This window comes from Manacus vitellinus, unplaced genomic scaffold, assembly GCF_001715985.3.
Source record: "Manacus vitellinus isolate BGI_N305 unplaced genomic scaffold, ASM171598v3 scaffold_5_pilon, whole genome shotgun sequence".
Taxonomy (NCBI): domain Eukaryota; kingdom Metazoa; phylum Chordata; class Aves; order Passeriformes; family Pipridae; genus Manacus; species Manacus vitellinus.
In genome coordinates this window covers 41282261-41308500 of record NW_021940682.1, presented here as the reverse complement: position 1 = coordinate 41308500, position 26240 = coordinate 41282261, and the positions used below count along the sequence as shown (strand labels likewise).

The following is a 26240-nucleotide window of genomic DNA, read 5'->3' as shown; positions in this document are numbered from 1 at the left end:
TGGTTTCTCATTCACTTCCATGACCTACCTTAGAAATTGCTCTCAACTGTGCTATAGAACAGAAATCTGTGCTCTCATAGGTGGGATATATCGGTTGTTATAAAGCTTATAAAATCAATATAGAAACTGTATAAAATCGGTACTTTGTAATCTGAGTGTCATCTCTCAACCATGTGATAAGTACTTGTCATTATACATGTATTGCTTGGCTTTGCACTTGTAAGACTTTTTTCAGTTGCTACAAATTCATCAGCTTATTTAAATATGCCAATACCGTAATACTATTACAACTGACTTTTAGAACTTTTTATTTCAGCAACTGGCTTGATCCTGCAATAGGCACAATAAATAATTTAATGTACATCAGAAATCTCACTGAACTTTTTAGAACTCTGCATGTGTAAAACTATCATTGAATGTTAATATTTACAGGACCAGAGCTTATTTCCACACTCTTTCAGATTGCTGGTTAAGGACCTTTGGACAAACAGAAATATGTTGCTAAAGGAACTCCTGTATGTTCAATGATTCTTTTGTTTAGGGAGGTATCTATTTTGCAAACTGAACCAAGATGTAAATACCCATTTCAAAACTCTCTTCTGTCCACTATTCAGGTATTTCAGTTCACAAATATTCAGTTGGAAAAAAAGATTGTTCCATTGCATTCACCTTGACCTGGTTAAATGTTAGTCTTGAAAAGATGTTTAAAGTTAGTGTGACATTAACTGAGAGCACTGGAGCCATATTTAATCATTGCATTCACTACCAGTGTCATTTGAGCTGTTTATGCTTATTCTGAGCTTTAAGCCATGATCTAGTCCCAGCACCACAGGTCTGAAATTGAAGCAATTGATTCAACTACAGTGTAAATCCAGAGAACCTATTGCCCATCATATTTTTAAGATAAAATGTGGACTATCTTCTCAGCTACTAAAGGCAAAAAGAATGGTCCAAATAAATATTTTGTAAGTTAAATGCAGTCCCTGCCTCAGGGCAAAGGAAGGGCTAAGACCTTTTAAACACCATGGGAGCATGTTAGAAGTGGCTATTTGATCCCTGGAACTTCAGTGACACACATAAAAAAATATTAGTTGATGTGCCAAAGGATAATAGGGGCTTGGTTTTCTGAGTGTTTCTCCACTCTCCTCCTGATTTGTGAAACCAGCTGATACTCTAGCACTAAACCTGAAGATTTATTACTGTTGGTTACTAACTGCAGTCCTGACAGGCACAACTGAATGTGAACTAGGTAAAGCTGGCAGGTTTTTCTTACCTTTCTCCTAGGTGCACCAAGTGGATTTGCATTTACATTTTGTTTTGATGCACAGTTATTGTCCCTGCAATGTTTATGGATACTGGACAACAAGCATAAGATGTTTTAAGACTGAGTCACAGAATCACAGAATCAACCAAGTTGGAAAAGACCTCTGAGATCATCAAGTCCAACCCTTGATCCACTACCTCTGTGGTTACTAGACCATGGCTCTAAGTGCCACATCTAGTCTCATTTGAAAAACCTCCAGGGACAGTGAATCCACCACCTCCCTGGGCAGCCCATTCCAATGCCTGATTACCCTCTCTGTAAAAGATTTTTTCCTAATATCCAACCTAAACCTTCCCTGGCACAACTTAAGACCATGCCCTCTTGTCCTGCTGCTGGTTGCCTGGGAGAAGAGAGCAACCCCCACCTGGCTACAACCTCCTTTCACGGAGTTGTAGAGAGTGAGGAGGTCTCCCCTGAGCATCCTCTACTCCAGACTGAACAGCCCCAGCTCCCTCAGCCTCTCCTCACAGGACTTGTGCTCCAGTCTCTTCACCAGCCTTGTTGCTCTTCTCTGGACCTGCTCCAGCACCTCAATATCCTTCCTGAACTGAGGGGCCCACAACTGGACAGAGTACTCCAGGTGTGGTCTCACCGGCGCTGAGTACAGGGGAAGAATCACTTCCCTGGACCAGTTGGCCACACTGTTCCTGATCCAGGCCAGGATGCCATTGGCCTTCTTGGCCACCTGGGCACACTACTGGCTTACGTTCAGATTCCTGTCAATCCAAACTCCCAGGCTGCTCTCCAGCCACTCTGTGCCCAGCCTGTAGCGCTGCCTGGGGTTGTTGTGGCCAAAGTGCAGGACTCGGCACTTGGCCTTGTTGAACCTCGTCCCATTGGAATCAGCCCATCTCTCCAGCTTGTCCAGGTCCCTCTGAAGTGCCCTCCTGCCTTCCAGCAGATCAACACTCCCCCCCGACTTGGTGTCATCTGCAAATTTGCTAATTGTTCACTCAATCCCCTCATCCAGATCATCAATAAAGATATTAAATAGAACTGGGCCCAACACTGATCCCTGGGGGACACCACTAGTGACTGGCTGCCAACTGGATGCAGCACCGTTCCCCACCACTCTCTGGGCTCGACCCTCCAGCCAGTTCCTAACCCAGCAGAGAGTCCCCCTCTCCAAGCCGTGGGCTGCCAGTTTTTCAGGAGAATGCCATGGGAGACAGTGTCAAAGGCTTGGCTTTGCTGAAGTCCAGGTAGACCAAATCCACAGCCTTCCCCTCAACCCCCAGGTGGGTCACCTGATCATAAAAGGAGATCAGGTTGGTCTGACAGGACCTGCCCTTCCTAAACCCATGCTGGCTGGGTCTGATCCCTTGTCCATCCTGTAGGTGTTGTGTGATTGCACTCAGGATGATCTGCTCCATAACCTTGCCGGGCACTGAGGTCAGGCTGACAGGTCTGTAGTTTTTCGGGTCCTCCTTGCAGCCCTTTTTGTGGATTGGCATGACATTTGCTAACTTCCAGTCATCTGGGACCTCCCCAGTGAGCCAGGACTGTTGGTAAATGATGGAGAGTGGCTCAGCAAGCTCTTCTAAGAGCTCTCTCATCACCCTAGGATGGATCCCATCTGGTTGCATAGACTTGTGAGGATCCAAGTGGCTCAGCAGGTTGCTGACTGTTTCCTCCTCGATTACAGGGGGGCAATTCAGCTTCCTGTCCCTGTCTACCAGTTCTGGAGGCTAGTTGTCCTGAGGACAACCTGTCTTACTGTTGAAAACTGAGGTAAAGAAGGTGTTAAATACCTCAGCCTTTTCCTCCACTTTGGTGACTATATTCCACCTCATGTCTAACAAAGAGTGGAGGTTTTCCTTGATCCTCCTTTTGCTATTGATATATTTGTAGAAATACTTCTTGTTATCCCTAACAGAACTGGCTAGATTGGGTTCAAGTTTTGCCTTTGTCTTTCTAATTTTCTTTCTACATGACCTAACTATATTCCTAAACTCTTCATGAGTAGCCAACCCTTTTTTTCATAGTCGGTAAGATCTCTTTTTTCCCCTAATTTACTTTAAAATTTCCCTGTTTAGCCAGGCTGGTCGTCTTCCCCACTGGCTCACCTTTCGGCACACTGGGGCAGCCTGTGCATTCAAGATTTGCTTCTTGAAGCATGTCCATCCTTCCTGGACCCCTTTGTTTTCAAGGGCTGTTTCCCAAGGTACCCTCTGAACCAGTCTTCTGAGTAGGCTGAAATCTGCCCTGTGAAAGTCCAGGGTAGAAGTTTTATTGACGGCCCTCTTTGCATCCCTGAGTATTGAAAACTCTGTCATTTCATGGTCGCTGTGCCCCAGACAGCCTCCGACCACGACATCTCCCACCAGCCCCTCTCTGTTTGTGAACAGCAGGTCTAACAGGGCCCCACACCTGGTAAGCACATTTACCAGCTGCAACAGGAAATCATCCTCTATGCACTCTAGGAATCTCCTAGACTGCCTCTTGTCCACTGTGTGGAGTTCCCAGCAGACATCTGGCAGGTTAAAGTAGCCCACAAGAACAAGGTCTGGTGACTATGAGACATATGCCAGCTGCTTGTAGAATAATTTGCCACCCTCATCATCCTGATTGGGTGGTCTATAACAGACTCCCACCAGGATGTCAGCCTTGTTGGCCTTACCCCTGATTCTGGTCCTCAGATACTCAACCTTATCATTACCGACCTCGAGTTCTACAGAGTCAAGAGTATCTCTGACATATAGAGCCACCCCTCCACCTCTCCTACCTTGCCTGTCCCTTCTGAAGAGCTTGTAGCCATCCATGGCAGCACTCCAGTCATGCGAGTCATCCCACCACATTTCCGTGACGACGACTACATCAGCTTCATGTTGGGGTAGAGGGTTGAGGAGTTTGTCACTGTCTAAATCTACCCCACTAAGTCTGAACCAGTATCTCCTGGGTTATATTCCATGTCTTCTTGATAGAAATATTGAGATCTATCACACAATTACCTTCTTGCTGTGTGGTACTAAACATGTGAAAAACAAAAAAAGTTATAAAAGTCTCTCATGGTGATAACACCTGGGAGTTTTATCTTATTGAGATAGTGAATTTACAATTGCTTTCCAAGATTTAGATCAGTTGCCCTTTCTCAAGAATAACTCCAAGGGTTTTTTTTGTTGTCATCTGTTCTGTTCTCCTCCCCAAGGGTGGTTTATGTGTCTTAGTCTCACCTGACTGCCATCTGTCCATCTGCCTCTTTAAGGCATTTATCACGTTCTTGCATACCTGCCTCAGCCTCGTGCAGTCAATCTCTAGGAAATATACTCTCTTCTGACATCCTGGGAGAAGACTGCTCCTTCTCTGTTCTTCCCCCATGAGATCCAGCAAAAGACCAGGAGCCACTTTGGTTACGGTCTTTTTCATCTCAGATCTAGACAAAACAGACACAACTTGAGAGTTTGTCTCCTTCCATCTTATAAAGCAGTGTGAGAAAGAAGCAAGAGAAGAACAGAGGAAAGCTACCCCCATCTCCTCTCTACAAAATCATTTTGATATTTGATCATGCCCCTTCCAGAAAAAATACCAACCTAAGAAGCATATCCTCTGATCTTAGGCCAAACCTAGTCCTAAGAAAATGTGACTCCTGATTCACCTTTTCCTCTCTTTTAATATCTTGGTCCTGGAAATAGGAATCCCAATAGTAGGGTCCTGCAGTACTAATTCACGATGGAGCTGTCAATAGACCTGCTAACCCTGCCCAGGAGGATCTTTTTGAAAGAGGTTCTCTCTTTCTGAAATACTTGGTCCATTCTGTAAAAGGACTTACTCAGTTTTCTGACTAACCCACATATAAAATAACTGTGTAACAGGACTTCTGCTGGTTTCTTTTCAACATTGCTGCATGGATACTGCAATAAGGCACAGCAATCATGACAGAGCTACAAAATGATATGAAGAAAGCGGCAGTGTTCCTGTTTATAATTGCTATAGCTTAATTTGAGGTATAACTCTTATTTTGCAATGTTTTTTTCTATAGTCTTCATATCTATAGTTATGAGATTTGGGGATAGACAGTGTTATATTAAAGGTTTGAGCCTGGCACTAAAGTGGTGTTGGGCTCCTAGTTCAGATTGTATGGCACTAAAATCTTCTAATGGACAGATATACATCTGTATTTAAAAAAAATAATAAAAATTGTATTAATGTTTTGCCATTAAAACTCAAGGTCTTTTTTAATGAGCTAGAAAATAAAGACTAATTTCTTGGGACTTTGTTTGCTTTGAGGCTATGATTATTCTCATCTCAAGTCAAGCCAATGCATTTTGTTCTGTGCCACCTATGTCCCTGCTTCAATCATAAACTAAGACTGAAAAATGAAAATATTAGTAATTGGAAAATATAATCCCCTGGATAGCACCAATCCAATAATCTTAATAAAAATAGGTTTATTACAAACATTGTCTGAATCCTATTGGGAATTATCTTTTCAGAAAAAACACTCAAATTCCCTTACAGCTGCTCTCTTGATCAATTGTCCCCCCTTGATACTATTAATCATCATACCATATACCGCTTCTTCTGAGCATCTTTTTCCACTTCACTTTCCAAACTTCTTTTCTGATTTCTCCTTGTGCAGAAGCTACTAACAGTTCTTTATGATCATTTTGAAGCCCCACCTTCAAAAAAGGGTGCCAGCCCCTTTTTTTAGGTGAGATGACCAAAACTAAGGACTATTTCCTCAAGGTGGAGAAATACCACAAGTTAATAGTCTTCCTCAAATTTCAAACATTTAAGTACAGGTTCTTTGTGGCTCTGTTTTCATGCAAAATGCTTGTGAAGTTTGCTTGACTGACTCTCATGATAATGCAGTCTTCTATTCTCAGCCTGGTTTCAAAATGGCAGCTGCAGTGCAAACCTCCATTGACATGCCAGCCAGCGAATGTCCTCACCTACTGCTCTAATAATGAGTGGGCCACTCCGTCTTCTGCCTCTGTCCTCTGTTTCCTGACTATCAACAAGGGAGCTAATTAGTGTCAGTCCTGTTTGTTTGGTGACACCTATTTACTAAGAACTAGATTGAGCCTTCTCTAACACTGCCAGTAGTTGAAGGTCATATAAGAAAATCAATCTTTCCTAGAGTTATAATAAGGGCTCCGATTTACATACAACTTCATTCTAATAGGATCAGTTGTAATGGCATAATATTTTAAAATATTATTCAGTAATTTCTACTTAATGTTTGCACAGCTATTCAATTATAGATGTTGATTTTCTCTGCAGTTTTTGCTTCTGAATCTTTACCTGTGTGGTCTGTAATTTAAATTATTGTTTTCTGCATTGTTTACATTAAATTATTTTTCCGTTATGCTTCTATTTTCTAAAGACCTCCTGGAAAAAAAAACATAAAAACAGAAGGCCATGGTATTGCCACATGCGACATGTAATAACAATGTTATGTGTAACATGGCATCTCCACAAGGAGAGGTCATTTGAAGTCAAAATGCCTTTAGGTAGGAATTGGCCATATTTTCAGGTAAAGCCAACTGACAAGTAGAAATTCAGGAGGGTGCATTAGGAGCCCAGAACGAGGAATGATACTGGCTGAGTTTCAGATGTCCTCTGTTTCGCACAGACAGCAATGCTCTGCACCTCGCTCACACTGCTCTGTGCTGGCCTGGTCTGTCTGTGATTAGTGCAGCTGTTAATTTCTGCTGTATCTAAGTAAGGTCTAGTTCCCGGGACTCTACACTGAGTTTTGGTAGGAGCAGGTGTTTCAGTCTGACGACACAGCCAGTGCCCAGGCCCACAGCCCAACCACCTCCCAAGCTCCGCTCCCCAACACCACTCTGAACTTCAGTGTGGCACCATCAATGTCCAACACAGCTCTGACATGCTACCTAACCTTAAGATCAGCTTCTCTTAATAGTATGTAAAAGCCTGAAAATTACATAGAGAATTTTCCTGAAAACTGTTACAGCTGCATGCTTAGTTTCCTTGCAACTTGCTTTCAGAGACATTTTACAGCCTCTCCCCACCTGCCCTGACTAATGGGTTCTGTAGTTCAGAGCTCTCGTACGCTGCAGACACAGACTGCCCTTTGCTGCTTGCTCTGCTGCTCACTTTGTCCTCTCCTCCAAACCCTGGACAGACCCTTCCCAGTTCTGATTTTATGTGCCCAGCACCTTTGCCTTCTGGGACAGCCATAATTATGTGTCCAGTTGTTTAGTGCTCTCCCTAGGGTCTAATATTTGAATTTTATTTCATTGTCTTTTACCCCTACGTCTTATCTTAAAGAAACAGAGGACTGTTTAATTTTCTTACGCAGTATTGTCAATTTTCTTTTATTTTCTCTCTGTATGCCATAGTCTATTGCAACACATCCTCTTGTAGGGTGCACATCTTTTTTTTATGCACCCTAATCTTCATATGTTCCAAATCTGGTTTGAACTACTGAAATTCTTTAGCAATCATAAAAACCCTTTTCCTATATTTAGATGACTCCCAAGAAAAAAATGTATTCTCTTAATTTCTGGCAAATTCTTATCAATATCTTTATATACAAATTGTCATAAAAATAAGCTATTCTTATCTAATTTTTTCTAGGAGTTTAAGATTGTCTCAGCAGGAGTTGCTGAGGGATGAAACTTCTAATGATGATTTAAAGCAGTGAAGTGTGTAGGCTGAAACTGAAATAATTACTGCTGTAACCCTCTAAGCACTCCAAGTTCCTCAAGAGAAAATACTTTGTTCTGAACAGACCCTGAACAACAAAATACTAAAAAAGTAAAATAATAATAATAAAAAAACCCAAACCCTTGGAGCAGGATGATAATTTAGAACTAGAATCAGTATAATGTGGGGATGTTCCCAGCAACTGCTCACAAATGCATCAGACATCACAATTAAAAAGGAATAATAATTATTGCCCCATTCTAAAGTATGGAATACTTTATTCCATTCAATAAGTCATGAACACTTTAAAACCATCAGTGTAATCCACAAGCCTATATTTACAACATTAAACTGGATGTTCTGCCTTTTCAATAACTGTCATCTCATCTCTGTTATTTTCACCTCAGACTCTAATTGTTTCTTTTATAGGAGCTAACCTACCAGTGTCCTTGGCAGTACAGTTTATGGCTCATGCATTTACAGTAATTGTTTGGGCAATTTGCCACACAGTATAACAATCTTCACATCACAATCAGTTTTTATAATAAACAGCATTAGTTGTGAAAAATACAAGTGATGCATGATTCCTATGGTAGATAAAGGGCACTGAAGATGCCCTTTAGAAAAAGAAAGGAAAATGCTCAAGCCTTGAACTACTTGAGAAAAATACTGATGTCACAATAGAGCTAATTAATTTGATGGTACAAACAAGAGGGGGAAAAGCCTTGCATTCATTAGTGTCAATTTCAAATGAGAACATACTGTTCATAAAAATAATATTCAGCCTTCGTTTAGACAAAAACGTGCAGGTAAACAAATCAGAAATAAGCACCAGCTCCAGCAATAACAGTGATTACACTCCTTAGCTTTATCAAGGGTCTTTCTCCTGCATAACCACAGGTAGTTCAGAGTCTGGGCAGATACAACTTGCAGGTAGAACTTCCGATGAGGCCAGATCCTACTGCCCACCAGCCTGGTTGGCTCCAGTGTGACCAGCATTACCAGACACTACTGGGCACTGAAGCCTCTGTACATGTACTGATCTGCTCTTGGGAAGCTGAGCATGAACTTAATGGCTTCTCTCCATAACAAGTGAGTGGTTGCACCTAAAGATGTCTCACTGCATGTGTCTCTGCTGCAGACAGTTTGTGGCCTCTTGGTTTTCAAGTGGCCTAAAATAAGAGGTCAAGCATTGCTCAGTGGGGAGGCTGTAGGACACACCTCCGGCAGGCAGTCTCCCATGTTAGAAATTCTCCAGAGGAGAAATAATATTTATGCCCTCTTATGGCAGTGCATAGGCAGGTAATCCTCAGCCTCCTTGTCATCTCCACGCCACCTTATGGACCCTGGTTGGTGCTGAGACACAGCAAGGCAAGGCCCCAGGAGGCACAAATGTGGCTTCGAGCCAGGGCTGTACCTCCCCTCTTGAGCTCATATGTGAATTCTCTGGCAGCACAAGGGCTTGAGACTAAGAACTGCATGCAATAATAAACTGTGGAGTGATTGTATTATAAGACTATAACTTCAGCTTCTGATAACACAGACATCAATTTAAATCAGTGGGAGACTTGTCCCTATAGTGAATTTTGGACTGAGCCTTATGGAAGCAAGGAGTGAGTTTATCTTTACTCATTAAATATTTAGTTCATATATTTAGCAAGTGAAATAGAATAAAATTAACCATGGAGACAACATCACAAGAGAAGTCAAAGTCTTTACGTTGAAAATCCACATCAAGATTCTTGGTGGCTCCCGAACTCCTTTAGTTGTCATACAAAGACTGAGAGGTCAGGACATGGTTTGGATCTAGATCCTGAAGTGTGATGGGATGTGTCTTCAGTAGTTGTCTCATCATGATGATGAGATGAGATTATCAAGATTATGGTTTTAACTTTTTTTTTTTAAATAGTACCATTTTCTTTTGCCTCCTGGCATTTCCATCTCCTCATGAATTTAATATTTTCTCCTCTATCCAACTGTTGTTTTAGGAACAGTATAAATAGAGCAATATTTTAAATGTAGTTTTCCAGTAAGTCAACTGTTATGAGGTTTATGTTAGTTATGTTAGTTATGTTAGCAACAAAAAAATCACCTCCATTTCAGGATAGAATTTTGATTTTTTTTTTAATTTATTTTGAACCTACAGTAAAAATCAGAAACATGAAAGATTCTGCAAGATCCCAAGACTGTCTGGATTTGTAAATAAAATTGTTTTAAAACCTTTTTTTCCTTTTACATATTTTTAATTAAATATTTAAGAAATACATTCTTTGAATACTTTAACACCCTCATACCTCTCTGAATTTCAGATTAAATAATATATTCCTTTTAAATATATATTTCTTTTAAATATAAGATAGTATAAAATTGATCAGTTTGCATTAGTTTCAGGAGTTTTACAGGTACATTTTCTCTTTGCATACTCTGTAATCCAACTACTTTAGCCTTTTTTTGCTTTCTTTAAAATAAATATTTCATGATTTAAATAGTAAGATCTAGTGTAAGTGGATATAACACAGAACAAAGCGAACAGTGCTATGAGGTATCCAAACATACAGACACAATTTTAGCCAAATATTGGTGTGTGAATTAAAATCATGACAAGCTATGATAACACCACCCATTATGGAAAAGTTAGTAGCTTTTGGCTATAGTCCCAAACCTATTTATGACCAGACCAAAGCACCTGCTATTGCACAGTGAAATGTGCAGTCCTGAAAGCATAACTCTCAGGGCATTATAGCTGCACAGGAACATTTGAAATAGGACTGGACTGGGACTATGGGGTCATGAAGTCTTATCCCTTTGGAAACGTGTTGCATAATCCAGTTAACAGAAATATATCCATGTTTCCATACTGAGACCTTCTCAGTTTCTTGTGTCTGGTATTTGCACTTAAAAATTACAGGATATAGTCTTCTAATGCTTACAGAGCTTGTTTTAAGTTTCTATTAAAAAAATGTTTTTGTGAACTCTTTATATTAATTTTATATTAATAGTCTGGCTGCTTAATAAAATTTTATCTTCTGAGTATTTACCCCTTTGCTATATCAATAACATTTTCTCCTCTCAGACTTTATTTTGTTATGCTGAAAATAGAAGTACTCAGTTTATCTTCTTGGTTAATATAGATTTTTCATCCTGCAAGTCTTCTTGTAGTCCCCTTCTGCACCTGTTCCAATTTGAATCAATCTTTCTTGAACATTGCAAACAAGTGTTCCATAAGAGTTCTTATTGGTGCCTGCTGCCACAACATGAACATTTCTTGTAAATCTTTCATTACTGGGAAAACTTTCTCTGACTCATTACTACAGAACTTGGTTTGCCTTGATATCAGTGTCCTGCTCATCTCACACCAGTGGCCTGGAAATGTTTTCTGATAAAAAAACCACTCAAATTTTTCTTGTTCATCTGTTTCTTCCAATTTCTGAGGCATAGTTTTGTGGCGGAAACTCTTTCTAGTCCCTAACTGTATAACCTGGCACTTTATAATTTTGAATTTCATCCCTTATCTATTATCCTGATCCTCCGGGCCACCTATTTCTTTCAATCCTCCTCTGTGTTGGTCATGTCTCCCAACTTCCTATCTGCCACGGATTTAATTTAACTTTGACTTCTTGTGCTTTGGTCTGTAATAACATGACTGAGTAAGTCTGATTACATGACTGGTCCTCTCCAATTCCTCAGCGGTGCCTGCTAGCTCCACACAGCCCAGCTTGTGGGACCCTGCTTGGCACTGAGAGCCTCTCTTCCACCACCCAGCTCTTATATTCATATCCCTCTTCTCCTGTTTAATTAATAAATTTCCCATGTGGCTGCACAACAAATGCTTTAATGAAATCCTGATAACTGATTTTTAGACAAGGGAAATGTAGTAATCTTATCAAAGACAGATATTATCAGGTGAGTCTGGCATTTTTATGCCATTTTCTATTTATCTGTATTTCTTCTCTCACTTAAGTTTTGTTCTAAATCTGTTGTGAAAAGTTTTTGAAGACAGCTGGGCCTGTAGTTGCCTTGACACTATTTCTCTTTTTTTTCCTAAATATAGCTACTACTTTTTCTACTCTTCTAATACTGTTACAGTAGTATCAGGATCAATTTGATATATTTGAATAGCAAAGGTTTTAAACCAATATGTGTTTTCCTCTCTTGGGTCTCTCAGATTTGGGTTGGAGATTATCTGCTTCTCTTAACTGGAGCATATTTAAACAAGTTCTGCTCCCAGACTGGATGAAATAATATAATTTTCTAAATCTCTGTTCATATCAGTTATGTCCTGTAAGATCTCTGTTCCTATAGGACTCTAACCCACTACTAGCTCTGTGGTAGAAAATTTTAGGAGAAGTCTCTTGATTCTGGGGTTATACGTAGATCATCTGAAATCTTGATCAAACCTCACTTCTAAAAAAAAATCCCTATTTAACTTAAAAAGACTATTTAGAAAGCCTTGACATATCTTAGTTTACCCCAACCCTTTGTGAAGTCAAAGAAATATTTATTGGCTAATTATTTTTTTTCTCATCACTTATACATTGTCTATCTAGTCTTCACATCTTTAGTGTCCAAGTTTAACATTTCCTTTCTGGGATGCCAATTCCATGCAACTTTTTGACTTCTGAACTCCTTCACACAATGTCCATCAAATTTTCAGTCCTCTCTGTCCTACTAACTAGACCCTGAGCTTCATATATGAATGCAAATTACAATGATAACCTGGTTTTATTCCTTATTTATTTTTATAATTCAGTCTGAGGAAAGATAATTCCATCAGGAATGAATTATATGATCGTAGGTTGTTCAATTTTTTAAGCTGGTAGAAATTCTTAAGTTCCTGGTGTACTTTATGAAGTTGTGCCCCATTCAGCTGAATCAGCAGAAGCAACAGAGCTTCTGCAGGTTTACAGGTACATATGCTGGAGGAGAACTGCATTAGCTGATATCATGGATTTTTTTCTAGCTTTAACTGTTGTTGGAATGCCTGGATCACTCAAAAATAAAAATAAAAAGTTTTTAACAGAACACAAATTTTTTTCTCCTCTCACAATGTAGACAAATTTAAACCACCTTTCACAATAAAGTGTGATAATTAATTTCTAAAGCAAAAGCTTAATTAACATTCTAATTTAAAAATCTGCTCACAGAATTCTGATAGTGTGCTAGGAGAATATTTCAGAAAAATATGGAGAAAAACTAACCAGATAAATACCTTCTAATTGCCCCCGTTTGATGAAGGGGGTAATTTTTATTGGCTTTTGGGAAGTATTTCAGTCCTTAAGGTATGTGTGCATGACTATGAGTGCATGTAATACAGAACAACCTCAGCATATGTGTTTGAGGTTGTTCTGTATTACATGCACTCATAGTCTCAACATCTTCATATCACTTCTTAAATTGAAGAAGTGATTTAAATTACTATAATTTTATGCTCCTTGTGATCCTCAAACACTGCAGTATCAACATCCTCAATTTAGGTTAATTTTAGATTTTCCAATGAAATAGTGTTATGAGGATGGATATTTCTGATATAGAAGTAAAATAAGGAAAATACCTGTTACACTGAAATTCCCTGTACTGAGGTATTTGTGTGACACGTGTGCAAAAATAATGGGCTATAAACCAGAAATCTTTATAAAATTCAGTGCAACATTCAAGAAATTACTGTGTTATCATTGCTGTTTATTACCTGTGTTGCAGTTGTGAAAAAGAAAGGTGTGGACCAGGGCTCTAGATGCTACTAGAACAAGAGTTAAGGAAAAATTCAACTCCAATCACAGCAAAACTAAAACTGAGGGGCTCAGGTCACACATACATTGAGTGTTACAGCCCCAGACACTAAAAATCCATAGCTACATTACAGTTAAAATTTATACTTACAAGGTGAGATTCATGCAGCTTTCAATAACAGCCTAAGCTGTAAGTTCCCTTTATGGTCCAGAGGCAGAGAAGCTCCTCCGAAGGATATGTCACTTCAACTTATTCATGCTGCCCATGTTAGAGGGAATGCATCTCCTTTTGGAAGTGTTAATCCCTCACCACTGATGATAGGCATGATAGACAAGACTGCCTGAATACAGATGCATAGGAGACTAAAGCTAGATAAGGTAACACCAACCCAGCACACACCTGTAATTATCCAGCTTGGAGCATCTTTATACCTGTTCATTTAAAGGTTTGGGAAATAGCTACTCATCCTCAGCATCTTATTCGAAGACTGTGTCTGTATTTTTACACTGAAAATTTGTTAATCAAAACCAAAAATATTCACTGGATAGGGAATATAGGAAACAGGGGGCAGAATCCAGTTTCTCTTTTCTCTAGGGAATTAAAATTAAGCTAAAGAGCTTGTACCTCCAGCTTCATGAGGAGTAGAGAAATTTGTCCTCCAGTTTCTACCCAAATGTTCTTTATCCTGGCAATCTGGATATTTTTTGGATGCATGTGCAGCATTTTTATCACATGAGGGTGTGACAGAAGCTGAAAGTACCACTTCATCTTGAATGAATAGTCTACAGCTACCTGTAGACTATTATGCTAGATATAGGCATCAAAATCTTCCCTTCTTCTGGGAATGTTTCTTGAATGAAAAACTCCATTCCTTTAAGAAGTAGATGAGAGTCTCTTCTAGCAGCAAATTATGCCATCCCTCCTTCCAAGAGTTGCATTCATATTGCTGAATGCTGCAGGTAGACAGCTACATTCAAAGAATTCAGCTACATTCAACAGAATTCCCTGCTGCGCCCATGTGGCTTTAGGATTATTATTTTTGGGTGATGATTCAGTTCATGTGTTTTACATATCTTGGCTCCTCATTAAGGGCTTTTGCAGACACCTATTAGCGCCTAAATGTTTTAATGCATCTGTTCTATGGTTAAGCCCTGTTCTACAGGGTGTCTATTAGATTATGGAAACAGGTGAGTGAAAAAGATGCAGAAGGACAGAAGAAAATTGGGAACTAGATGTAACACTAAGATGAGCATTTGAACAGTAAAAAAACCCCAACAAACAAATTAACAGCTCTCCCCAAAACCCTATGTATAAATAATAAGCACTAATGATTTACATTAAAAACTCCACAGATCTACTGAAAATAAGGACCTGGGTCTGAATTCAGGATTAAATTCAGATTATAGCAACTGCTGACAGGAGAAAGTACATCACAGTGTGAGTAGGAGAGTGAGAAATGTGTGGAGGCTATGCATATACCAGGATTCAAGAGTGACATGACATTCATACAGATTGCAAGAATATTCAGCGTTATTGCAATTAATGGTAAAAAAGAACCATTAAATGTGCAAGCATTAAATCTTGCACTTCAAGGACAGCTTCTAACCAAAACTGACCAAGAGGAAATTTAAGAGACAGTGCAAATTACTTCAAGTACTTTCCTACAAGAACTTTACATCTTCCCCTGAAGTATCTGATGGTGGCCAGTGTCAGAGATCAAATGGTATACTGGCAGCAGCTTGTCTGCTTTAGTCTGGCAACCCTATAAAGAGTGGATTTTAAAAAGTTGGTGACAGTCAAAGTCTAGCTTCTTTTAACAGAGTATAAATTTAGCATCCTCCTTCTGAATTAAGCATTTAGGTGGCAGAGTTAATGTTATATCAATTCAAATGAAAGACACCAGGAGAAAACAGAAGGGGAAAAGATTAATATTTGAAAATTAGAAAGTAATTTTCAGTAACTCAGGTGGACGGCTGGTTGAAAATTGCATAAATTAAAACCTACAAAAAAAGAAATCGCTCCTCATAGAGAAGTCATTAGGATTGATATAATAATTTACATTTCACATAAGTGATACAATTTTAACATTTTTTTTCCCTTTTGCACTAAAGGTTAGATCCCTATAAGCACACAATTCAAACTGCTATCACTTTGCATTGATATAGACGAGGACTACAGGCACTAAACACCTCTCCGTAGGTGTTTTTCGTGTTGGACCTGGCCTTTGTTTTCACAGCCAGCAAAACAACAGAAAAAATTGCACTTGCTGCAGGGAAGCAGAATTCGTTCCTGCTGACCAGGCATAGCTTAGCAACAGGATTTATACTGTACATATGCAGGGAGAATCTTTTGATTTATTTCAGGTAACAAAGATGTCTTTTTCCAGCCATCTCTGTATATATACAAATATTTGAAAAACACAAGCAAGAGAGAGCCCTGGCCTCTTGAACACATATATCCTCCCAGACCCTTGCCTGACCCCAAAATTATACTCTTCTGTCACTGACCCATCTAATCACCTTTGTGCTGCTTTCTCAAAAAATGCCTGGGAAAACCCATCAGCTTTGCAATGTAATCTGAAGGTCAACACATTCTCATTTTCTTGGCCAATTCTTTCTTAAGACCAAGCCTTAATATCAGGTCACTCAAAATAAAAGCTACATTTTATATAGCTGTTATTTTCAGAATTTCAAACAGCATTCGAAATTTTGTGTAATTAAATAGCAGTCTTTATATTTGAGTCTAAGAGGAATTAGAACATAATTTTTGCAGAATAACACAAGAATTTTCTTTTTGTTTAACAGAAAGGAAGAAATATTGGCGACGTCTGATGATGACACATGGAATAACTCAAAGACTTCAGGTACAACACCTGGTTTAATTAGTTCTTCCTTACTGCACATGTTAATTAAAAATAGTGTAACAACCAACCTTGCAAAAATTATTCAACTATGTTTTTTTTAACTCTTCAGACACAAACATCCCAGAGATTGTTTATTCACAAGCAGAACACAAGGACACTGAACGAGCTAATGAAAATATAAAAGAGAAAAATGCAGAATACAAGCAGGGTGATCACAAAGATGATGAAAAAGAATTAGAGTTGCTGGTAAGTGTTATACAATTATATCTACAGTATTAAATGATTTGAATCCATTTACGCTTCAAAGCTGGTGAAATGCCCCCTTTTAACAGAGCTGACTGATGTACTAATTTACAAATGTAAAGCCTTGGTCTGTACTTACACTGAATCTCTAACTGATTCAACAATAGAAGGTGCTTTGATTTCAGTATAGTGCATCAACTTTTTCTGGTCTTAAATTAATGACTTCTCCCTTTTACTTCTTTACCAGAGGCTCTAAATGACAGTTTGAAGGAATTAGAAGAGTAGCATTTAAAAAATCTCCCCTCCTAGTCTCTAGGGTGGAAATATTCTTAAATACAGGTTTTATATTTGGTAAAATTTTTATACTTATACTACTGCTTGCTTTTAAGGTTTTTTCAAAGTATAACTATGTAGCCTGCTGTATAAGCAAAATAGGTATATATATATTTATATAAGCAGATTTTTATGTATCAGTAATTGATATTAGATTTTTTACAATGAATTTCACACTCAGTGAACATTCAATCTATTTGGATTTGTGTGCGTGGATGAATGTGCATGATTTGCCTTGCACTTTTCAGTATGAAAGAAAAAATGGCAATAAATGAGACACATACAGCAATCTATTATTCTCAGTGTCTGTTCTCAGCTCATATCATTTGGGTGCATAGATTCATAATCATAGATTATAATAGCTATCACCTGTGAAAATGTGGATGCTGAATCAGACAGGAAAGGTAGATGAGAAACATTCTTTTTTTTCTCATTGACAGAGAGAAAAAAATCCTCTCATTTGAATATAATTTTTTCTTGTCTTTTACTTTAAAAAAGTTGAAAATTGTTGCATATTGTGAGACCTTTCACTGACTGAAAATCAGAGTCTCTTTGTTTTTTACGGTGAAACAGAGAAAGGAGGACCTCTAAAATCTCTTGTTGTTCTCAGTCCACCCTTTTAGAAAAAACAGGATTGAATATAACCGTTTGTTTATCAATTGCCAGACTTGTCCATACAATAAATGAAGGGGGAGCTATAATTTAGATGTTAATTTCCACTATGCACTCTTTAATGAATTAAACAATGAAGGCTTATAATAGATGGAAATACAACCAAATCTTTGAAACGCACAGGCATTGGCTCACAAGACAGCTGTGCAGTTGACAAGTAACATGAGCCTTATGTGAGAAGAAGGGGAAATCGTAAGATTTGCATATAATTATTGAGATCATGCAAATGTCAGTTATGAGGAGGGGAAAAAAACACAGGCATCTCACTGTTAAATCCTGACAGTTGGCATCACCGAAGAACTCAAATACACTTGAGCACTGGTTGGCAGAGGGTCATTAAAACAGAATTTGCAGAGACATTAGCTCCCTCACTTTTCTTTGAGTGACGTTTTACTATTAATAGTTTGCAGAGGCTTTGCAGAAAACATATTAATAAGAGAAACTGTAATGGGGGTATCTACAGCAAGTGCAGATGCATAAAGGGGTGCCCAAGAATCTAGCCTCTAATTGATCAGCTAGTGCTATCAGTGTGACTGTGCTAAAGCGAGAAGAGAGTGCAATGACAAGCCAGCATAGCTGAATAATACAATATGATATTTGGGAGCTAGGAGGGGGAGTGATTAGTTTCTGGCCTTTTACTTTGCTAATCTCATTTCCAACTCGTGTCTTACCAGATTGTCTAAAAACAGTCTGGTTTGAAGCCTGTAAAATGGTCCCTGAGAGAAATGAAGCACAGATAATCCTTACAGAGTTTGTCAGTGTGAAATGTGTCTTTGTTTTACTGGACAATACTATACATTACTGGGCATTGATGTAGTGTATCAATGCCCTCATTTAAGTGCCAATCCTACCCCCTCGCCCCACAGCTTCATCTCTCCAAACCTAGAATCAAATGTATAGAGAATGAATTAGCCTGCCTTTAAGGGAATATTCTCTTCAGATTTAATTTGTATAAAATGTATTAGCAGCTAACTGAACTCATGAATAAAGCAAGAGGGTTCTGAATGCTATTTTATTTCCTGCTCCTTTCAGCACCACCATAAAGCTCATTACCTATGTTAAAAAATACATCCAATGTAAATTTTGCAAATGATTTGGAACATGTTTCCATATAAGCTTTGTTACTGAAAACAAAACTTTCCATAATGAAATCCTACCTCCTTAATTTGGCGTGTTTTTGCAAAGCACTTTTTGATCATTCTTTTCTATTCTATTGTTTCAGTTAAATCAGCACTTCACAGAAGCTAGAGGTACCTCTTCCAGAGATGAAAGGAGTTTATACACCACAGAACCAGTTAATTTTCCAAGTGAAACTGAAAGATTGGTGGAACAGCTAACCTGTATAGAAAGAAGCAGTGACTTGCACCCTGTGCCTATCAGTTCCTCATCTGAAAACACTTCACAAGTGATAGGAGGAGAATTAAAAGATAAATTTAAGTATTCTGTAACAGATTATATTAGTCAGCTACCAGGGAAGGAAGTCACTGCTGGCTCAGTAAATGGTGGTGAGCGGTCTTTGGAACATACTGTTACCAGTGAGAGCCTTTTATCCACAAAAGATTTTCCTGTGACAAAGCAGAATGAGGCTATTGGTATTACGGCCACTGTCTCAAGCCGACAAGGAGAGAGCCACACAGGTATTTCAAAAGGTGAAATAGATAGTGCCTCGGGAAGTAAGATGATGGAGAAGGTATTCATCAGTGAGGATGCTCCTGCTATCTCTAAAGGGGCTTGTGAAACGAGACCAGAAACCATTGCTCCGGAGCATGATGAATCCATGCAATTAAATGCATGCATAGCAAGGACGCTGGATGGCAATGCTAATCCAGCTCCAGAGTACCAGGCACCACAAATGTCTCACCACACTCTGGATTTGTTATCAGACGCTGATAAATATGAAGGAAAAATCAAGATGATTGAAAGCAAAGTTCAGGTAGATTTAAGAGAAGATTTGTATGCTAGCACTTTTGCATATGCTGATGTCTCAGTAGATTCCGCACAAAGACAATATACGCAAAAAAAAGGAATTGGTGAAATGTCGGGAAAAAACTCTAACACTGATGCAGGGAAGGAGAAGAAAGTCATCGAAATAGCAGACTTGGCATTAATCGGTGAGGAGGAAATTTCCAAGCCTTTCAAGTCACATAGGAAACAAAATGCCAAAGCCCTGAACATAACACCTCTGCCAGCCGAGAACAACAAGCAGACACCCAGGGCCACATGGGGGGATGAAAGGCAAGTTGAGGACACTCAGGAAAACAGAGGATTCATGAGGTTAAAAGACAGAGATAAGCCAGAAAACACAAATAAACAGAGACTGATTGGAAGGGAAAGTGAAGCAAACTCCACCGAGCAGAGGTGGCAAGAAATGGGGAGCAAGGTTCAGTGGGGAGCAAGAGGGAGCACGGAACCTCAGAGCACAGCTTCCACAAAGGAGTTGTTTACCTGCCAGGAGGCAGAGAGTTGTGAAAAGTCTTCTGTCTCTGAGCAGGATATTACAGAGGAAGCAGAGGCAGGTACAGCTTATATAATTAAAACAACATCAGAAAGTGCTCCAGAAAAAATGTCTGCCAGCGAAAAAGCAGTAATTGCTAAGCTACCTCAAGAGACTGCACTAAGTGACAGGCCCACAGAGGAAAAGGAAACAGCGTTTGATACACATGAAGGGAGAAATGATGGTTCACATTATGCTCTTTGTCAACTCAACACAGTGGGTGTATTATATGACACTGAATTTGAAAAGGAATCAGTTTTAGGTATTTATAATGCATGCGTTCATGAAACACGGCAAGGAGAAATGAAGTCTCTATGCAATAGCAGGGAAAAATGTGCCAAAGTACAACCAGACAGAGGCAATATTCTGCCTGTAGGAGAAGCAGTAAAGGTTTCTGATACAGGAAAAAAAGAAGATTTGCAGCAGGTATTATATTCAGAAGTATCTAAATGTCCCCTGAGCACCCAGAAGCATCTATACAGTGAGGAAGCAGAAGAGCTCTATAGGGAAGGAAGCCATGTTGGTATGCTTTCCCATTTATGTGCTAAAGCTGAAACAAAAATGCCACCTTCTGGTACAAACACTATTCCTAGTCACCATCTTAAAAGCTCTTCAGTAGCATATTCTGAAGGGTCCACTGCAGCAGGAGGTATGGAGCACCTGTATAGACACTTTGAATTCGAAGTCTTTGACAAGGTTGCTGCTGAGTCAGGGTACAATTTAAATCTACCAAATGAAATTACGTGTATTAATAAAAACTTCCCTCCCAAAGTTGAAACAGGAGAAGTACCTTCCACTTCAGATACAGTAATTTCTAGAGAAGGAAGAGGAAGAAATATAGGTCAGTGTTTCCATCAAGCAGAGCTCCAACAAGAGAAGTTATGGAGGCCAGAAAATTTAATTAGTAAATCTACCCAAGAAGGTGGAGGACAAGACTCTCAATCTGACCATTTATTAACTGACAGGAAAATGCTAAACAATCTTGATGACTCACAGAAAGAAAGCCAGCACATTTCTGATTCTGCAGATATTTCTAACCAGAAGAGTGAAGCACTTAAGTTGTCTAATGAGTCTCCGGGTTTAAAACGTATTGCCTTCAAAATGTTCTGTTTCTTCTTCTTTCTTCTATTTTCTGCAACACTCTACCACTATGATTTGATGGTCTGCCTTGCACTCTACCTGTTCTCCTTGTTTTGGCTATACCATGAAGGAGGAAGAAACAAGGAGTCTATCAAGAAGAAATAACATTTACTGTCAGGTGTGCTCAGGATCCATGGTCAATAATCTCCAATTCCATCAAAGCATTTTCACTGTTAAGGAGTTTATTCATTGTTAGAACCAAAGCAAGATTTCCAGAGGAGCATCTTTTTTAACAGATTACATATGAACTTGAGCCTTCATATAAGTAATTAAACTATACAGGACCATTATGTTTGGATCATTAAATACCTATATGAGTATGAGTTCTGAAGCATGTCAAGTTAAAATGAAGTACAGCTGTTGCTTCTTAGCAGGATTTGAAGAAGCAATACTTCATATCTCTGTAGTACTTAAACCCACCATTTACTTGCTTTAACTTCTTTTGCAGTAAAGCTTCATATTTTTCCGGGAATTTTTTTTCTAAGATTCTGTGTAATAGATAACAACACAAGGAACAATATAAAATCTAAATCAGTATTTTGGTACTGATATTGCAATTGATAATCTGCTAGTGTAATTCTCAATGCTCTGAGCAATGCATCTCTTGATAAGTTAATACATTTTTCCAAATTTGTATTTCATTATTTTGACTTAGAGCTCCAGTGGTACCCTTGTTTGAAAAATGTAAGGCTTTGACTTAGTAACATCATGTAACTTTCAGGATGTAATGTGTAGCAGAATAGATGTTCTGTTTCCGCCCTGTAAAGATTGAAGACCACTACCACAGGCCTGGTACTATTCACTCAGGTGCATGAAAGTTTTTGGTGTTTGTAAATGAGGACTATGTAACACAACTGAGAATCTCACTGAACTGTTATTTTAGGCAAAGCCTTTGAATGACATTTTTTCATCAGTGTTGTTGAGCATATCTACAAAGCATTAAATAAATTTTACAAAGGAACGCTATGATTGTGTGAAGCATGTCTGAATTAGGTTTATTGCTTTTTTCCTATGGCTTGCTCCATAGAGCTAACCAAACACCAAGAGAAAACACAGGGCAAAACACTGGTGTTCAGTGAGGCTTCCTTGTGTGGTTTTGGCGAAGCAGAAAAGGCAGTATCTGCCCTAAGGAGAGTCCAAATTGATCCTGTGCAGCAGGATTCCTGTGGGGGAGGTATGCTGGTGACTTTGCTGCTCCAACATTGCAGGTGTGCCACACAGGCTCATGGTGAAAGTTTGTCGAGAAGGAAAAGGAAGGACAGGTTATGATGCTCTTCAGCCATTTCCCAGAGGATGGTCACAGATGCCTTCACAGGTAGCATAGCATGTTAAAGGAAGCACCAAGGCTGTATAATGTTACTGGAGCCCTGGAATTTAAGAAGGGAAAAGAATTGTTTTTAAGCTCTGTTTGTTTCACTTTCCTTACTGTCACTGTGAAATACCACAACTGTGAAAGTCTTGATTGCAACATATGACTGAAGCTATATGATAGAAAAATTATTTAGTCACTAACTTAGCTCTGAAATAAATCTTTTAAAGTTCATTTAAAACTTACTCATATGTTTCAGGATGTTAGGACACTCTGCTACAGCAGGCACCTTAACATTCCTGTTCTACAGGGGGTAAAACTTTGAAGCATTGTGGGAGCAGTGCATTCAGTGGGGTGAGCAGATGTGTACATGGTCTGTTGCTGATATGCGTGCTGACGGCTGGATACCTTAACAACTTCTGGAAGCAATCCATGAATGTGTTATAGCAATGGACTAGAGGCATTAAGGAGAGACACTGAAGGTCGTGTCCAGATGTTCAAAGATATATACAAGCAAAATATTAATCGAGATAAAGAAATTAATTCAATAGGCATTAGGAGCTGGATCCAATAAAAAGCTTAGGCTCAGACTTAAAGCAGGATTGAAGTTAAATCAGTGTAATCCAAAATCATGATCGCAAACCCTTCTTTACCTGGAGACAACTAATGCTGAAAGAACCTAGGCTTTTCATGACATTTATAGTCACTTCTCCAAAATGCATGACATTGCCTTACTTTTGGTAGTTCACTCTGCAGTGTGACAGGTTCCTGGTCTAAGTCATTCACAATTTCAGCCTCACTGGGACAGAGACATCAGGTATTGCTTCACTTCCCAGTACAGTGGAAGCTCTCAAGTGGTGTCTAATATATTCTGGAAGGAGCAAGGTCCTCAGTTAGAGGGAGAAAAAGGTGAAGAAAGCACCCTGCATTTGTGTGATGCACCCTGCTGAAAGTGTCACCATGTAGTCAAGTACCAGACTCCTCAGGGGAGAGAGATCAAGGGCATAGGACACATTTCAGTCTGATAGTTAAAACCACCAGGGCAGAAATTAGAATATTTAGTTTCAGTTGCTAGTTAAAAGCCTTCTACAATCTAATTTGCCACATAACTCTTTAAAGCAAAATTCATAAAATTCAGAGCAAGGACCAAAGTCCAGGTTCCTGGCCTGTTAGGTGAAAGCTCTACACATGAAATCACAGGATTCAAACCCATATTTGAATATTTTCAGCTTTACCAAACCTGGGTCTGCCATCCTACAGGATATACGTTAACGATTGGAGGAGGACTGTGAGGAGGACTGTGGCCACCTGGGTTTGGCAGTACCTCTGTGGGTAGGTGGGCTCCTACTTTCTCAACTGAGTTATGCTGATTCTCTGCTCAAAATAATAGATATTTCACTTTCCATTTGTGTGTAGACACTTTCATTTGGAACTTGCATGCCAGGGGAATTTTCTTTTCCCAGAAGTTATAATGCCTATTTTTTAGAGAAGTCTTAATCTGGCAGTCTAAATGCCTAAGGACTCAAGATAACTAAAGAACTTTAAATATCTTGGAAACAGGCCTTATTGTGAAGAGCAGAGCAGTTCAACAGTTCAGCCACCATGGAAGAAGTGGGAAAGTCTGGTTGTGTTTTTTATTGAATCTTGGGGACTCCAAGGAGTGTGCATTTTAAGGACTCTTGCTCTTTCACATGGAAGCATAGGCATCCTGGAGCCATGGGAACATTTGTGTGTTGGTTGGCTGTATGTAAAGTGCAGTTAAAAAGGGTTTTTCTGATTTATTTGAACCCAAAATATTTGGTTCATTGACAAAGATTCAGCTCAACTGATTGGACAGCAAGAAAGGGGGTCAGGGACAATTGATGGGCCCAGGACTATGGGTGGAAGAAAGTCGTTGGATTGAATGAATCTCTGGAGAACAGCAGAAAAATGTTACAGAGAGCTCAGGAGAGACAATATGACCTGCAAAAAGAATGCCGGGGATAAATAGAGAGGATCTATTAATACAGACATTCATTAAAAATTAGTAGGCTTTTAGTGTGCGTCATGATGTATTTAAACCAGTTCCTACATATCAGCTAACATTTAGCTAAGTTAGTTCAATCTCTGCAGAAAGCATGCTTAGGCTGTACTCCTGTGTCCAACAGGTTAAACATCTTGATTTGCCGTGTTAAGATGTATAGTCATTCAGAGCTGGAATTTAGGGTAAATATTTGAATGTTAGAATAAGCACCTTGCATCTACACACAAGTGGAATACTGTTAGCATTTCTCAGATTTGGATTGGGATTTTATGTTCTATATTTAAAATATTTAGTGGGCATAATCAGTTTGTGATTGCAAAACAGGACTCTAGACTGATCTGTGAGCACAGTGCCAGAAATTTAAAGTACATATGTGCTTAAAACAACAAAGCAAGTAATTTTATCTTTTTTTATTTATCATGTGATAAGATATCTTTTAAAAATCCTCTTACTTTTGTTTGTTGTATAGAAGCAACACCTTTATAATGTTGGCAAAATATTGGATTTCTACTTATTTCAGGGAATAAGTGCTGTGTTGTATTTTTGCAATGATTCATATTTAGTTTGCATACTAGGCCTTAGTAACATATTTCTAGTTAATACTTTCATTTCTAGTAGCTTCTAGTTATTTTTTCAAGCTATGCAACAGAAAGAAGGTATGATCCTATGTGGCAGGCCTGTGGTCACAAAGGGCTCGACTCCAATACAATGCAATGATTAAAAGTAATATAATGGAAAAAGGCTTCCTTGCATTACTATTAAACATATGAGGTATACATACATCCCTATCATGGGCGGTGTCCCATGGCTATTATCCAAAGTGCACATGTAACAAATAAATTAATTTTCATATTGCGACACCTCCAATCTGTTGAATTTACTTAAATTTGTATTCAAGGCAGCAGAGAGAGGAGTGGGAAGAATTTCTGTATTCAGATACCTTGTTAGGAGATAGTGAGAACAATCATTAATGACCCAAGTACTTGTTGTTACTAATTGCTGGTTCTTATCCACCAGTGACTTTTGGATCAAGAGAGGATAGGCTCTGAAGCAATCTACAGCCTTTAAAGGCCTATTTAATATTGGAAATCAAAAAATAAACAGGACAGGGTATGAACTAGATCCCTAAAGGAAGGTTAGAATGATAATGTTCAGAGTCACTATACTAAATGTTATATGCCTAGTAGTATCTACACCCCTGAATAAAACACCTAGGCACTCTAGTCATTGAACATAAGAATGAGATTCAAAATAGACAATGTGTGAAATAGGGAGCTGCCAAAGTTTTCTAATAGAAAACCCTTATGGTAGAGTTGGGTCTTACACCCTTGCCCTGCTACTGGGATTAATTACTTAATGCTAGTGGGAGGGACGTGCCTTTATTGGTGTCAGGGCCATGCTTTTATCAGGTCAGGTTTCATATCCTGCAGCCCTCTTGTGCACTGAGGCACGTAAACTGCTGCCTTCAGTAACAGAATACTTTGCAGAAAACAATCC

The 26240-nt window shown here is 38.9% G+C and overlaps 1 protein-coding gene across 1 annotated transcript in view; it reads left to right on the top strand.

Moving 5' to 3' along the window:
- Positions 1-25483, top strand: part of PPP1R3A (protein phosphatase 1 regulatory subunit 3A) — a 32299-nt gene extending 6816 nt beyond the window's left edge. Inside the window, exons 2-4 of the mRNA XM_008932481.3 lie at positions 16471-16529; positions 16639-16775; positions 19000-25483. Coding sequence (XP_008930729.1) covers positions 16471-16529; positions 16639-16775; positions 19000-21516 — 2713 coding nt within the window. The 3' untranslated portion in view covers positions 21517-25483. The remainder of the gene's footprint in view (positions 1-16470; positions 16530-16638; positions 16776-18999) is intronic.
- Positions 25484-26240: the final 757 nt, after the last annotated feature.